General features: G+C 38.1%; 1 protein-coding gene across 2 annotated transcripts; it reads left to right on the top strand.

Annotated features, from left to right (window-relative positions):
• The first annotated feature begins 229 nt into the window (after nt 1-229).
• Nucleotides 230-4,105, top strand: LOC143741895 (podocan-like protein 1). Of its 2 annotated transcripts, XM_077234437.1 has the most exons (4): nt 230-350; nt 615-698; nt 1,069-2,062; nt 2,178-4,105. In XM_077234437.1, the coding sequence occupies exons 2-4, from the start codon at nt 632-634 to the stop codon at nt 3,277-3,279; spliced, it is 2,163 nt and encodes a 720-aa protein (XP_077090552.1). In that variant the 5' UTR covers nt 230-350; nt 615-631; the 3' UTR covers nt 3,280-4,105. The 2 variants fall into 2 exon arrangements, with proteins under 2 accessions (XP_077090552.1, XP_077090553.1); XM_077234438.1 differs by lacking the exon at nt 230-350 and having other exon boundaries at nt 507-698.
• The last annotated feature ends 10,312 nt before the right edge of the window (nt 4,106-14,417 follow it).

The raw sequence follows: 14,417 nt of genomic DNA on the forward strand, positions 1-14,417 counted from the left end.
CGTAAGTCTATCTCCATTCCCCTGGAATGATCCGTTAGATTTTTCTGGATTTAGTGTGTGAGTGAGAAAATTCCCGTAATGATAAGTGTCTTTGAAGAGAGCTTTTACTCAAGAGTGTTTCATTTTCCTGAGTGTGTATGTGGAATTGCATTAGGGAGAAGGAGAGTCTTTAAATGCGTCCATTAGTCCATATGCACATCTATTTGTTTGTGTATGTGTGTACTGAGTCAGTCTCGGTGGTGTAAAGACAGTCTGTGCAACATAGGAAGCCAGCATGTCTTCCATATCTGTAGAAAACAAAGACTTATACATCTGAAGGACGCCACATACTCACCTTGAACATACTCCAGGTAAGCTGTGCCTGCCGGGCAGATCTCATTAAAAAAATCTTCAGAATCTGGATTTATTGCTCACGATCAGTTACTGCTTGTAAATGGAAGCCGCTCAGATGCTTCCTGGCACCTTTATTTTGGTTGTCAGCCATTTCATGTGTGTAACGTTTTTATTTCAGTCTCCAAGTGCTTGGTTAATCACCACAGACCTTTATGGCAGACAAATAAATTTAACGATCAGTTTTTTACATGGTAATTAGAGAATTGTTTTCTTCTCCTTAGCAATTTTTAGCCAAAAAATGAAGCCTCCAATGCTGCTGTTTTGGATTTTTGCTGTGCCTGTACACACTTTTGTGCTTCAGCAGAGTAAGTGTTCCTCGAATTTAACTTTAAATTATTATTTACTCATTATTAGATTATTACTTTTACTTAATATTTTTTTAGGTCTGTGTTTTAAGGTTAAGTACAGAATTCTGACATGCAATTGGACTAATAAACATGAATTATGTTCATATATGTACATTTATTTGTATTATGAACAATTGCTTTAATTTTGTCAGTAATATCCCTGCATAAGGACTCTCAGTGCAGTTATTTAATCATGTAATGTAGATTGCCCAAATTATCTTTCTATTTTAAATGTATTATAGTTGGAAATGTCCTATAAGCAACTGAATCATTTATTTGTGAGGGGTAAAGTTTTGTATAGTTCACAAAGGTGTATTAACTCTTATAGGTGTAAATGTGACAGTTCTGGGGAATGTATCTGTAGAAGGTGATCTTTGGGCCGAGCAGAGACTTGATCAGTTGATGGAGGCTCTCAACACTGGAAAGGAGAAAAGAAGTGAAGAAAAAGCAACAGTCCAAGGGGTGGATGAAAAAACAGACACAGTTCAAAGTAAGAGAACTGAAGAGCATGATATAAAGAAAACAGAAAGCGAGAAACAAACAAGAGGGCACACAGAAAGTAATGTAATAAAGAAGGTAGTCAAAGAAAAAGAGGATCAGCAAGGACAAAATCTGTCGGATGCATTCTCAGCCAAACCCGTCCTCACTGCATGGAATACCACCTATTTACAAGAAGTGGAGGGTGAGGAACATCTACCTCCAACAGTCAATCAATATACCACTCCTCCTGCCATGGCCACTGCCTTTCAACCTATCCTGCACTTGCTTAAAGAATCAGTTACTCTACTTCCATCATCCGCCTCCACATCACAAAGACAAACAACTGCTGATACCGTGTCTATCATAACCAATAATGCACTTTCATCCAAAACTACAGTTGTAACCACAATACTTCACATTGTAAATTCAACTGCTGAGGCAATGGGAACCACCTTACTAGTAAATGAAAGCAGCACAATTGATGACCTCAGACTGGAACTCCATGTCACGAATCGCTCTAAACTTCATCCACTGGAGGAAGTGAGTGTTGAGGTCACAGCAATGGCAGCAAGGGCAGGACTCACTGCAAAGGCCCCTCCGAGTACTTTTATGGCAAAACTCCCCAAAAAAGCAGCAGGTCCCAAACTTAAAAACAATACAACAATAAAAGCGAAGAAAAAAAAGGTAATCAAAGGAAGGGCAAAGAAGACATCCAAAGTTTTGAAAAAAGTGAAAAAAGTGAAAAAGTTAAAAAGAGGGCGGAAATTGAAGCCAACAACACCTTCGTATTTTCCCTATTTTGAAGATCACTACTGTCCCTCAGAATGTTCCTGCTATGGGAGGTATGTTTCTGCTAGGTCTAAAAACAACATGCTTAAGAATTTTCCTTATGCTACTGAGTATTGCTTCAGGTTCTATGCTTTAATTTGACATGTAATATGATCTCTTGTTTTTCAGGGTTGTGCAGTGTTCCGACAAAGATTTGCGCAAAATACCTTATGGAATTCCATACAACTCCCGTTACATCCTCTTAATGAACAACCACATCGATAGCATTCAGTTGAACTTGCTCTCCGAGTACGACTCCATGGAGTTCCTGGTGTTAAGCAACAACCGTTTAACGGATGCGTCGATCGAGGGTGCCTTTGAAGGGATCCAGAACCTAAAGAGACTATACGTGGAGCGGAACCTTCTCCAAAGCATTCCCACCGACCTGCCAGTTACTCTCGAGGAACTACGGTTGGATGGGAACCAGATAAGTGTGATGTCTGATGCAGCCTTCGGGCGCTGCCTAGGCCTTCTGATCCTCAGCCTGAGCAACAACAGCCTGGGGAATAAATCGTCTACTATCCCTCCGGGAGTTCTTCTTCCTTTGGGCAAACTTCGAACACTTACACTTTCCTACAACCAGCTTTCCTCTGTTCCGCTGCAGCTGCCCCTCAGTCTTCAAGAACTCTATCTCAGAGGCAACCGCATTCAAAGTCTTCAAGGCGACATGTTCTGGGGTGTGGCGGAGCTGCAGGTGCTGGATCTAAGTGCAAATAGATTGACCAATAAAGGACTTGGGAAAGCAGCACTACTGAATGCCAGTAACCTTGAGAGTTTAAATCTAGAGGGCAATTCTTTGAAGCAGGTTCCTCACAATCTACCCTGGACCATAAAGACCCTCAACTTGGAAGGAAACTTCATATCTAGCATAACTAAAGATGCTTTTATTTCAATGCCTCAGTTGGAGCACCTAGGACTAGCAAGAAACAAGATCACCAAGGTGGCCCTTGGTGCCTTCCGAGTTCTTCCACTTCTGCATCAGCTAGACATGAGTCGCAATGCCTTACAACAGGTTCCACGGCAGCTCCCATTGTGGCTGCACTCTGCAACATTTGCGAACAACAAGATCCATGTAATTCCACGTGATGCTTTCTGTTGGGGAAGAGGCAACGAGTCTCCCCTTAGCCGCCTGGTCAAGTTGCACCTGGAATATAACATGATAGATCTGGGACACCTGGACACGTTGGCATTCCGATGCCTCCGAGGCTTTCAGGTGGTTCAGTTTTACTAAACCAAACTGATTAGGAAGCCCTGGAAATGGTCATCAAGTGGAATTTACTAGTTTTAGCTTGGTTTTTCTTTCTTGTCTGCACTGAAGACCTTTAACAGAGCCAAGCGGCATCTGGTACCAGGATGGATAAAATTGTTTTTTTGATAAGGATGAAGAGTCTGAAATTTGCAGTTAGTGATATAGACTGTAAACATCATATAGGGCACAAATTGTATCCAGGCACTGACCTTACAAAATAGGATAGTGTAGTGTGTTGCTTTCGACACTTAAAGAGCGGTTGTGCTCATGGGGACACGGTTTTGAGTCCAGCCTGGGTCACCATCCATTCCTGATGTCCATTTCCTTATACCTTCCTGTTCCTGCCTCACTGATTTTATCAAATAAAATCCAAAAAATAACCAAATTTTAATTTCTGTGTCTTGGGGGACTTGACTTCCATAAGATGCATTGATGTTTGCAACTGTTACATCACTGAAATGTGACTAGTCATTGAACACCAGAGAGAACAAGACTGTTTTGCTAGGACAAATCTCAAGACAATTATTTAAGATGTTTCATAAGTGTATTTCATAAAGTGTATTACCTATTAAAATAAAACACCCATTTTCTAACTTGGCAGTTTATCTATCTATCTCTTGACAATGTTATATCAGCACTGATTTGCCAAAGTGGTTATTCATCCCCTTTCATAGCTCAAGGGCATGCTACAAAGTTAAACTGTTGAAAATTCATGCTTTTATTGGTTTCAAAGAGTAAAAAAAAAATATATATCATGACAACATATTGTCAGCATGTTTTGCATAAAATAAAAACATTTATCTGAAAATTGCTTGTTTTATTTTTCTTGGTAAATGCTTGGCAGGGTTTGCTGCTTGGCTGTGGTGATTCTTGCCAGATTTGAAGTGAAGAAAAACACATTCAGAATTTGGCTGTGGTTAACTTGGCTGTTTCTTTCTTTCTCTCACATGGGACTTACACAGTCCATCTACTACGCCAATGCATCCAGTTTGCATTTGTGTGTTTAGGAAAGAAATCCACTGCAAACAAACATGTTTGGTTGAAAGTGTCCTCTTGCTCCAGTTTATGCACACAGGATGAGTCCAGAATTAAGGACAATACTACATTGTGGAGAGGCACTTGTACTTGGTTGTATTCACCAATAGATGGCAGTACATTTTAAAAAAATGCAGCACAATACAAAACTTTGAATCATACTTTTTTTCTCCTGGTTATTCTAAAATGAACTGCAGTTCTATATACATATATACAGTTCTATACACATTAACATATTTGAAATCTGTTTGCAGATTGTATACGGCTATGCTCCCCCTCAATATTCATAACAGCTGTAGATCAACATGGGTTGTTAATGACTGTTCTTTAAAATTTTACATTTGTCCCCAAAATCTTAAATATTTGTGGACATTAATTTAACCTGACCTATTAAAACAGATTTTATGTGCCTGGTCAAAGATATGACTAGGCTTTTTTGACTACTGCCAAAGTCTTGAGGTCTTTATATTTCAATTAAGTGAGACTTTTTAAGCAAACCATATGAGTGTGTGTAAGTGGAGAATGAGTCAGGGAATACAAAGAAAGAGAGGTGAAGAGGGGGAAGGGGGTGACAAAGTGAGAGAGAAATGAGATGGAAAGAAAGCAAATAGCAGCTTCATGTGTAGGGTTGGTGAATTCCATCTGTCTAATAATGCAGGAAAGCTACGTGGCACTGGGAGACAGCTGGAGAAAGAGAGAGAGAGGGAGAGAGGGAAAGAAGGGAGGAAGACAGAAAAAATAAGGATTTTAGGAAGGTGAAGGACTCTTCCAGAACCTCCCTACAGTCCAGCAGGACCCTGACCCCGATAATTAATCTTTTTGAAACAGTTTTAAATTTGACTGTTTTTCTTTTTACTTGTTCAGTTGATCTTACTATAAAACAAGCCCAATGTGCAGGTTTTTTTTTTTAGTATTTACAAATAGGAGGGTGTAATGTAAGCTGTGACATATTTTACTTAAAGTGTCCACTAAGCAAGGACAAATGAGAAAGCAGATTCTCTTAATTATTTGTCAGGATGTCTTTTATTAAATAAAATGATAAAGAATCAGCTATAAGTAAAGTCTATAGAAACATGACTTAGTGACACAATTTATCAAAGTGGTAAGCTGAATTATGTAATATCTACAATATATATGTAAAATACATTTATCAACATTTAAAAAAAAAAACGATTGAGTAATGCATCCCATTCTAAAATCCCATTGGAAATAAAGCAACAATAATCCATTTTACCCGCCTTGTAAAAAAGGCTTTTAAACTTTTTACATGTGTATCTGTCAATCACAGGCAGTGATTATAATTTATGCACTATTTATGCTTAATTTAGTAAATCAAGGTAGCACAATTTACAGCTGTTACTTCACACCCCACTTTCCCCAATACTTTATTTCAGGAACATTTAAAATTCACAAATATTTCTTAAATTTCACTCTTTCTCCATATTTCCAGTTAACGCTTTGCATGGTTGAATGAATTGCAGTGTGCAACTGTGGCAGTCCTTGCACAAATGTGAGCTAAGATAGGGCATGTTTAGGAACAAACATTATTAGAATCTGGCCTCAGATTGCAGACATCTTCAAATCTTGTGAACCCAATGACTGTTTGCCTGAAAATTCAGTTGCTTGAAGTAGACAACTCAGCACAGTACATTTAAAAAGTAAAGGAAATTCTGAAAATAATGAGGATCACTATAACTACAAAAGCCTGCCTGCTCTTTTAATGCTAATGCTAACATCTGTGATTCCAGTAGGCTTTAGTCTAGCCTGTGGCGTTTAATGAACAGTGGGCCTGAACTTAGTTACCAAAGAAGAATGTCTGCAAACACAAAGCCAGGAAATGAAACCCCACCCTGGAAAAGGAAAAGGAATAAATGGATAGAGACAAAGCGTCTGTCCAGGTCAATAAACAGAAAATCAGGTCAACACTGGTCAGGAGAACCTGTTAGATGTGGGATGACATGGAACTAGGGAGTCGTGCATGTATGAATAATAATAAAAAAAACCTTAGTTTGACCAATCTTTCTGTTCTTCTGTGGTGCTTCCAACATTATTTGGAGTACTGATATTGTTGACTCTTGCACTGTAAAAAAAAAATCCCGTTGTTTTTACTTAAAAAAAACACGGCAGCTGTGGTTACCAGAACTTTACCATCAAAAATACGGTATCAACGTTATTGGTTTTACAGACTTAACGTAAAATTTACAGTAATAAACCGTATTTCATTATCTGATATAATGTTAATCTACCAACCTAATGAAGTATTAATATCTGTGTTGTACCATTGTTATACACTGTGAACCAACAATCATCACAGCAGTGATGAGAGTCACGTGATAAATCAAAGCTTATCACAAGCAATCTTGCACGAAAAAAAAGTTTATACTATTATAGCTGCACAGTGTCATTCGCACAAACATTAAACACCATCATGGTAACACACATGAAATTTTAGAAATGCACTAAACATTAATTTAACAACATTAAATGTGACATAAAACCCTAATGTACATAACTGATTAGAAACGAACTAAGAAAACTAAGAAGAAACATATTATTTCAACAAAAATACATAAAATGTGAAGTGTCACGCAGGGAATTGTGGGAATGTCAATTTACGTTTTTTCACTGTAAATTATATTGTAATTGTATAATTGTAAAATCACGATAATTTTTTACAGTGTGTATGATTATATCTTGGGTTTGTCCTCATTGTTTAAGTCGCTTTAGATAAAATGTCTGCTAAATGACTTAATGTTACAGTCAGTCTTGTTTTTTTTTTGAAGTAACAAGTTTTTTTGATTGAAGTAACAGGTAAAACATCACAAGCGTGTTTATACTTTAACCGCTGGATAAAACTCGACTGTAAATTTTATGAATCACTTTGTTTATTAAAGTAATCTAATCACTTGAAGAGCAAAAGAAAACTGTAACATGATATAAAATGGCTCCCCACACATAATCTGCTCACTTCATTTATATAAAAGTATGACTTTACAAATTTGTTGTGTGGCCCTTGAGATTAAAGGGACCCTGATCAAGTGACCACTATACAATCTAAAGCTGAGTGACTCTGCTATTACTGCAGCCGAAGTGAGGTGGCGCTTGAGTCAGTGGAGAGATGAAGGAGAGAGAGAAAGAACAGAGGGAGGAGAGAGAGAAATCGGGAGGTGGCAACTGAGCAGGAGAGTAAGAGTCGAAGACAGGACCATGGGAGCCAGACGGACCTCTATGCACTCACACCCACACTTGTACACATGTATGTATTTGCACTTACAGCCCCCCGATCTCTCTCACCATCTCTTTTCCTCAACCCTCATTGAGACAAACATTTTGGACACAACGGGTCTGTGAACCGGCAAATGGAAAGTCTCTCATTTAAACATACAGGCTCCACAAGAGGGCCGCTGTGCTTACTATTTTTCAGATTAGCGATTCTTAGAACATATATAAATACATGCAACTACATACATGCGTTTAAATGAAGCAGTTTTCTCTTTCCTGGAAAGCTCCATGCAGGAGTATGTGGTCAAGCCACACCTCCTCTCTTCTGCACAGTGTCTGTGTGTGTATGATACAGGGTTGGTTTATCATTTTTAACTGATTCTTGCAGAAAAATACCTTTTGTTTTTAGCTTGATCATTATTAGCTATGTAAAACTGGTAATATGTAATTGTATACCTATTATCTATTTCACACATGGAGTCTATTTCACTATTATCACACATTTTCCGGCCTTAGAAACATTCACTGAGTGACGTAAACAAGGTTAAGAGCCGTTAACAGTGATAGGGTCATTTGACTGCCAGTCCCCTGAGCATTCAGGTGTCCTCTTTAGGGTCTTTATGAGAATTCCACGTTCCTACACTTTATTTCCAAAGCTTTTTTCTACTAAATGATGCCATTGTGAAGAAGAGAAAAAAAGAAAGAAAACCAAGAAAAGGAACTTTTCAATATAAAACTGATTTTATGTCAGTTTTTGTGAGTAACTGTGAGTTTTGTCTCACCATATTTGTCTCGTTTTCTTTGTCCCCATCCTTTTTTTTTGATATTCTCCCCTGCTGTCACCTTTCAATCATACAGAGACCTTTTAAACATGCAACACATGGTGCTCGCTAGGTAAGAATCACTATTACAGTTAATTACTATTTACTATTCAAACAAATTCTTAATCTTAAAGAATTCAACTTTGAAACATGATGTGTCCTGGACCATGAATCATAAATTATATTGTACAGCTTGTTGGGGAAAGGTGTGTTTTTACTTTTTAAGTGATCGACTTACAGTTTTTCCTTGACAGACAGTCAAATTTTGACTTGGGCCAGTAAACAATGACCTAGCAAATACCCAAAACATCCTAGCAACAGATAGAATAGTCTTGTGCAATTCCTGTTTTCCCATCCCTCTCTCTCCCTTCTTTGGTTGTTGTTGCCCTGACTGGACACAAAATATGTTGTATAACAGAATGTTTCCTCTTTGAGCAGACATTACCTAAGTACTCCAAAGCTGAAGCTTGTCCTCCCATTTTTCTGTCATTTCTTCCTTTTAATGCTGTCTTGTCTACGTCAATGGAAATTAGTACGGTGGCTTCATCATTAGCTGAGAGCAAAATGCTTGTGAAAACACTCAGATGGTTTACCGTTTGCCACTAGGAAGTTGATGCGTTCATGACGCAGCTTTTTCTAGGCCTGTAGACGTTCAGTAATGTGATCTCCAGCTGTGGCAGACCAGTTTGTAAACTTTACTGTGCTGTTTGCTTGCGAGGAGGTTTACCGCACTGCACATCTAGTGATTCATATCAATCCTCACAACATTCTTTAAAATTGTAACGTTATAAAGATGAAGCCAAGAAATCAGAGACTTCGTAAACACGGACTCATCAGCGACAATCACTTTTTAATAGTGCATCTTTTTAATAGTGCATCCAAAAGTGTATTACAAGTCATACTTGTCTGTTTGGGCAAGTACGGGGCCTTCAGAAGAAAGCAGGATGTGTTCTTGAAGATAATTATTGTTTAATGTGTTTCCAGCATCTCACTGAGGCAGCCTGGAGGGATCTTCAATAAGTGTGTGTGTGTGTGTGTGTGTGTGTGTGTGTGTGTGTGTGTGTGTCAAGTCATGTTATTCACACAGGCTTTGTGTGATATACCATCTGGCATTTAAAGGTGATGTTAGCAGACTCATCATTTTTCATTTTGCTTTCAGACCTCTCAGCATGATCCATCTTGAATTTTTGATTCTCCTGTTTTTAAGTGCATAATAATAATTCAATAATAGGATCTTAGGTGCAGAGAAAAGCACAACGTAAAACAATGTCATACCATTCAAAAGTTTGTTGTTGGTAAGATTTTTTTAATGTTTTTGAAAGAAATCTCTTATGCTCAACAAGGGCACATTTATTTGATCAAAATACAGTAAATAGTAAAACAATTAAAAAATATATATTACGAATTAATTAATTTCATATATTTTAAAACGTAATTTATTTCTGTGATGTCTAAGCTCAATTTTCAGTCTTCAGTGTCACATGATCTTTCAGAAATCATTCTAAAATGCTGATTTGGTGCTCAAGAAACATTTCTTATTATTATCAGTGTTGAAAGCAGTTGTGCTGCTTAATATTTTTGTGGAAACCGTGCATTTTTATCAGGATCTTTGAATGAACAGCGTTCATTTGAATCATTGTCTTTACTACCACTTCTGATCAATTTAATGCATCTGTGCTGAATCAAAGTATTAATTAAAAAAAAAAAAAAAACTCATACATAAACCCAAATGTTTGAATAGTATTTATATATAGCAAACCAAGGCCTGCTATTGCAGTTGCATTGCTGTGCTGCTTAAGTTCTGCATATCCATAAGGTTCGAAACAGACCTTATGCTTGAGCTCCTCCATTGCGGACAGGAAGCCACATCTGTTTACCGTTATCTTTCATTGGGATCATATAAACATGTGATCTAATGAAGCTGATCAGTTAATGGATCAAGTGTCTGTATTAAAACATGTTGAGCTGAACCTTTCTTTGTGCTGCTTTGAAAACTCTAACACGTTTGAATACTACACGCATGTTAATTTAATCCCTATTTTGGCTGCAGCCTTAATTAGACATTGTATTAATCAATATTTCTGTTTAAAAAAAACACTCTTACAACAAGATAAAGTTACACGCAATCACATTAAGACTTTTCAAACAAGACACAATTTTGATTACAATATGATTTTTCTTTTTGCAGCACAGAACAGCTGCTCAGATGGAGAAATGAACAGAAGCAGATGTGTTTTGTGTCGATATGAGATCAGCCTCAGGAAACAGAGCCAAGCGGAGATGAGATGAGATGAGAGGAGATGAGAGGCAGACGCGCGCTTAGGTAAGCAGGCAGTCTGTCATGCCAGACATGCCGCTGGATTCGTAGTGGGTAAGCAGGACAGAGTTCACACACTGATCAGTTGAGATGCGAGTTACACAAAATGAATTAGCTGGAACACACACATGCGAGAACACGGTCTCACATTATGCAGATTGAAACTGATTCATGGTGATGTAGGACAGAAACAGCAGATGTATGATCCATCAGTCAGCAACTTTGAGTTTCCAGCTCAAAGTGTCAAAAATACATACAGACTAAAAAAGAAAATAGGGGTACAAACAATTTTCACATATTTTGCTAGTAAATTTCACACATAATAAGAAAGAGCAAGTAACACATTTAATTTAACATGACATTTTGAAGTAGAAAGGGTAAAAGGGTACTGACAATGGATTTTGCGAACGCCAAAAAAGTGATTTGTTTTGCAGATAATATGTTACTTAGACATAATTTATAGACCTTATTCAGAGCAGTGCCATGACAGGTATGAAAGTGGGGCTGTAAAGGATAGACTTACTGTGTTTCCAATATAAAAAGTTGTATAAAGCTCCTAGATCACTTATAATTTTCCTCAGCTCATGTTTTCTGGAGTTTTTTTGTCTACTCAAACTTTTTTTAAAGATATTTCTTCGTTGTTTAGTCAGCAGAACAATAAAAAAGAACATTAAATAACAGTACAATCACTGAAGAGATGTACGTATATTCCTCAAAGCCTCGCTATCATTGGCTGTGTCCGAAATCGCATACTCTCTTGAGTTGGTACTTATTTTGAATAAGTAATTACTTGACGATCATTATCATGTATCAGTTACGTCGCTTCACTGGCATTCATAAATCCTTTCCCGTATATGGGATAGAAAAGTGTCCATCGTATGCACACTTCAGAATCTCAGCGGAAGTAGGTGGTCATCTGGGTACTTTACATCTGGGAATGCTGCGAATTCGGACATACTTCTTTTGTCACATACTATTTTTTGCCTACTACTGTATATAGTAGGGAAGTATGCGATTTTGGATGCAGCCTCTCTCCTCAAAAATCAAAATTTTAAACGCTGCTGTAAACAAGGTCTATAAGCAATTCACTAACACCGTGTTTACATCGGACGCGAGCGACGCGACAAAATAAAATACAACCCATTATAATCAGTGATGCTGTCTACACTGGATGCAGCGCGACACAACATGACAAATTCCTGACAGTAAATTGATGCCCTGTTCTTTTTTTGACGTACTTCAAACGCTCGCTCTACTTCTGATACAAAGAATAAATTGATTTGCAATAGCCGCTTTGTCGCATCCAGTGTAGACATCCTCAAGCTGGAGTAAGCACGGTGTAAGGCTGCTTTTGATATCTTTGGTTTAGGGATTCAAACCGACTCCTAGAACACCACTCACAACACTCTTGAATTGTTGTGGTGAGTTTTGCATGGTGAAAACCCCTTAAAAATTTGAAAATCTAGTTTTATTACAGTTAGGATTCATCTCTGCTTCTCAGGCTCTCTCTCACTCTTTTTTGTCTCACTCAGTGTGAGTATGGATAACTCATTCTCTCCAAAACTCTTTAGTGGCAGCAGACAGCAAGCCACAGGCACTTGATCTCAGTTATGAAAATGTGAAGCATTCAGCCCAGAATATATGCAAACTGTAGTGCAAACACTCGTACGTCCAAGAGAAACAGACTGGGCTGCTTTTATATTCACTGGAGGATGATGGGAAATCAGCCCCACTGGGCATGTGAGAGGATTCACAGTGACATCAGGATTTCATTTATCTCAGATAGACTTCGTTCACCAAAGGCAGATTTGTGGGTGACAGCAATGTAGGAGTGTGCGACATTGCCAAAAAATGATATCCCGCTGTTTTCTGGGAATTTGTTGATAACGATAATTAGACAATATTTTATTTTGTGTTGTTATCTTGACTGGTTTAGTCAATATGGAGTCATTGACAGCTGACTCCCAAAGCGTTTCATATTCTGACATTTTTCATTCTATTTCATACATAAAATGATTTTCAGAGGCAATTTTTTTACCATTATATGGTCAATTTTTTCAAAATAAAAAAAACTTTACCCAACACACAAATGTTGGAAAACATGGCGCGGAATTGAATTGAGTTAAGTTTGTCAATAGCATTTTGCTAAGCTAACACGGAAAAACAACAACAAAAACTTTTGGATTGGATTTTGAATACCTAAAAAAGCTCCCTCAATAGGTACAGTAGCTCACTAGATTCTGGAGCAAAACAATTGTCAAATGTATTTTGGACGGGAACGGGCACCCATAATGGAGAAAAAGAAAACTTTCTCTTTATATTCTCTCTCTCTCAAAAGCACACAACGAGATAAAAACAGGCATAGTAATGGCCAGGCGCCGATGCCTGAAATATACAAAGGAAGTGTTTCGACTGGCAGTCAGTGTTACTAGGCATTCTGGGCGACGGTCATAGAGAAAGCCTGAAAGCTCCACATTGCTCCATTCAGAACAGAGTTGAAGAAAGATGGCTGACCTTCTATTCAGCCAAACTCCCCGTCAGTCATTCGGCTGGCTTACGATGTACTTAGAAGCATGCCAGCTGTGACGGTGGGTGGGTGTGTGGAGAAATACTCCCATAATCTTGTTGAAATGTTTTTTTCTATACAAGTTAGATATTGGTGCTATCTTTTGCCTTTCATTGTAACATATTTTTGCTTTGCGAAACTGCTAGTTAAGATTATCTGAACTTCAAAGAGGTGTGTTGGTGTGTGATAAGGCCAGCATATTAGAAAGACCAGGGAAGGATAAAAAAAGGGGAAAAAAGAATAATGGTTCAAGATGTCTGGGACAGAGCAGGGGGGTTCGACTGTTTATTCAAACTTTAGACAGGAGAGCTGAGCCAAGGCCTCGATAAAATCAACAGGATCGCAGAGGTCTGGGAAAAATAAGCTGATGGGAACGTTCATTCGCAGCAGACACAAAGAGAAAAAGCAACAACATGACAAGCAATCACTTTAAAAACACAGTATCTGGAGAAACACAGTTGCATGAAGGAAATATATACTTGTGTTTTCTAATGGCATGATTAACTTTGCATCAAGCCAGGAGGAGCATCATGCTTTCTTCTGTTTTTTGGTGTGTGGACTCTAGGCTGAATCTTTTTTCCCCTCATCCCGCCCTTTCCTGACCAGCCAGACTCCCCTGAATTTGTGCATTCCTCCGGTATTGCCTAATACATTTTCTTGTCAGGGTGTGTGTGCATAGTATTGGGACTAGAGTATGTGTGTGTTGGATGTTGTTTGGGGTGTGGGTGTGTTTTTGTGTCATGTGTGTACGTTCAGGGTGGAAACATCTGTTTATGTTGTTATCACTGACATTTTTTTGGTGATGAACTGCAGATGTTTGTCTCTCTTGGGTTTCTTTAAAACGTCCATCTTGCAGCTGCAGAGGAGAAAAGGCTTGCTTGTTTTTACTGTATTTTACTGATCCAAAATATGAATGGTTTAGTTGGTGCTGATCAGTTGAAACTGAAAAAATTGTCATTGTGTTGTTACCCGATTTTATCAAATAGGTATTTAGTCTTGCCTTTATCCTTAATACAAGATCAATTTAATTGAGAAGCAACATTGTGCAACACACACACACACACACACACACACACACACACACACACACACACACACACACACACACACACACACACACACACACACACACACACACACACACACACACACACACACA

The sequence above is a fragment of the Siphateles boraxobius genome, unplaced genomic scaffold (genome assembly GCF_051911475.1).
Source record: "Siphateles boraxobius isolate OS27281-9 unplaced genomic scaffold, OSU_SipBor_1 19, whole genome shotgun sequence".
In the NCBI taxonomy this organism is placed as follows: Eukaryota; Metazoa; Chordata; class Actinopteri; order Cypriniformes; family Leuciscidae; genus Siphateles; species Siphateles boraxobius.

What these genes read in the sequence shown, in the direction of transcription:
- LOC143741895 (XM_077234437.1), top strand. Translation starts at nt 632, where the DNA reads ATGAAGCCTCCAATGCTGCTGTTTTGGATTTTTGCTGTGCCTGTACAC. An exon ending in CACTTTTGTGCTTCAGCAGA is followed by an intron (nt 699 to 1,068) that starts GTAAGTGTTCCT and finishes TAACTCTTATAG; the next exon opens with GTGTAAATGTGACAGTTCTG. An exon ending in GAATGTTCCTGCTATGGGAG is followed by an intron (nt 2,063 to 2,177) that starts GTATGTTTCTGC and finishes CTTGTTTTTCAG; the next exon opens with GGTTGTGCAGTGTTCCGACA.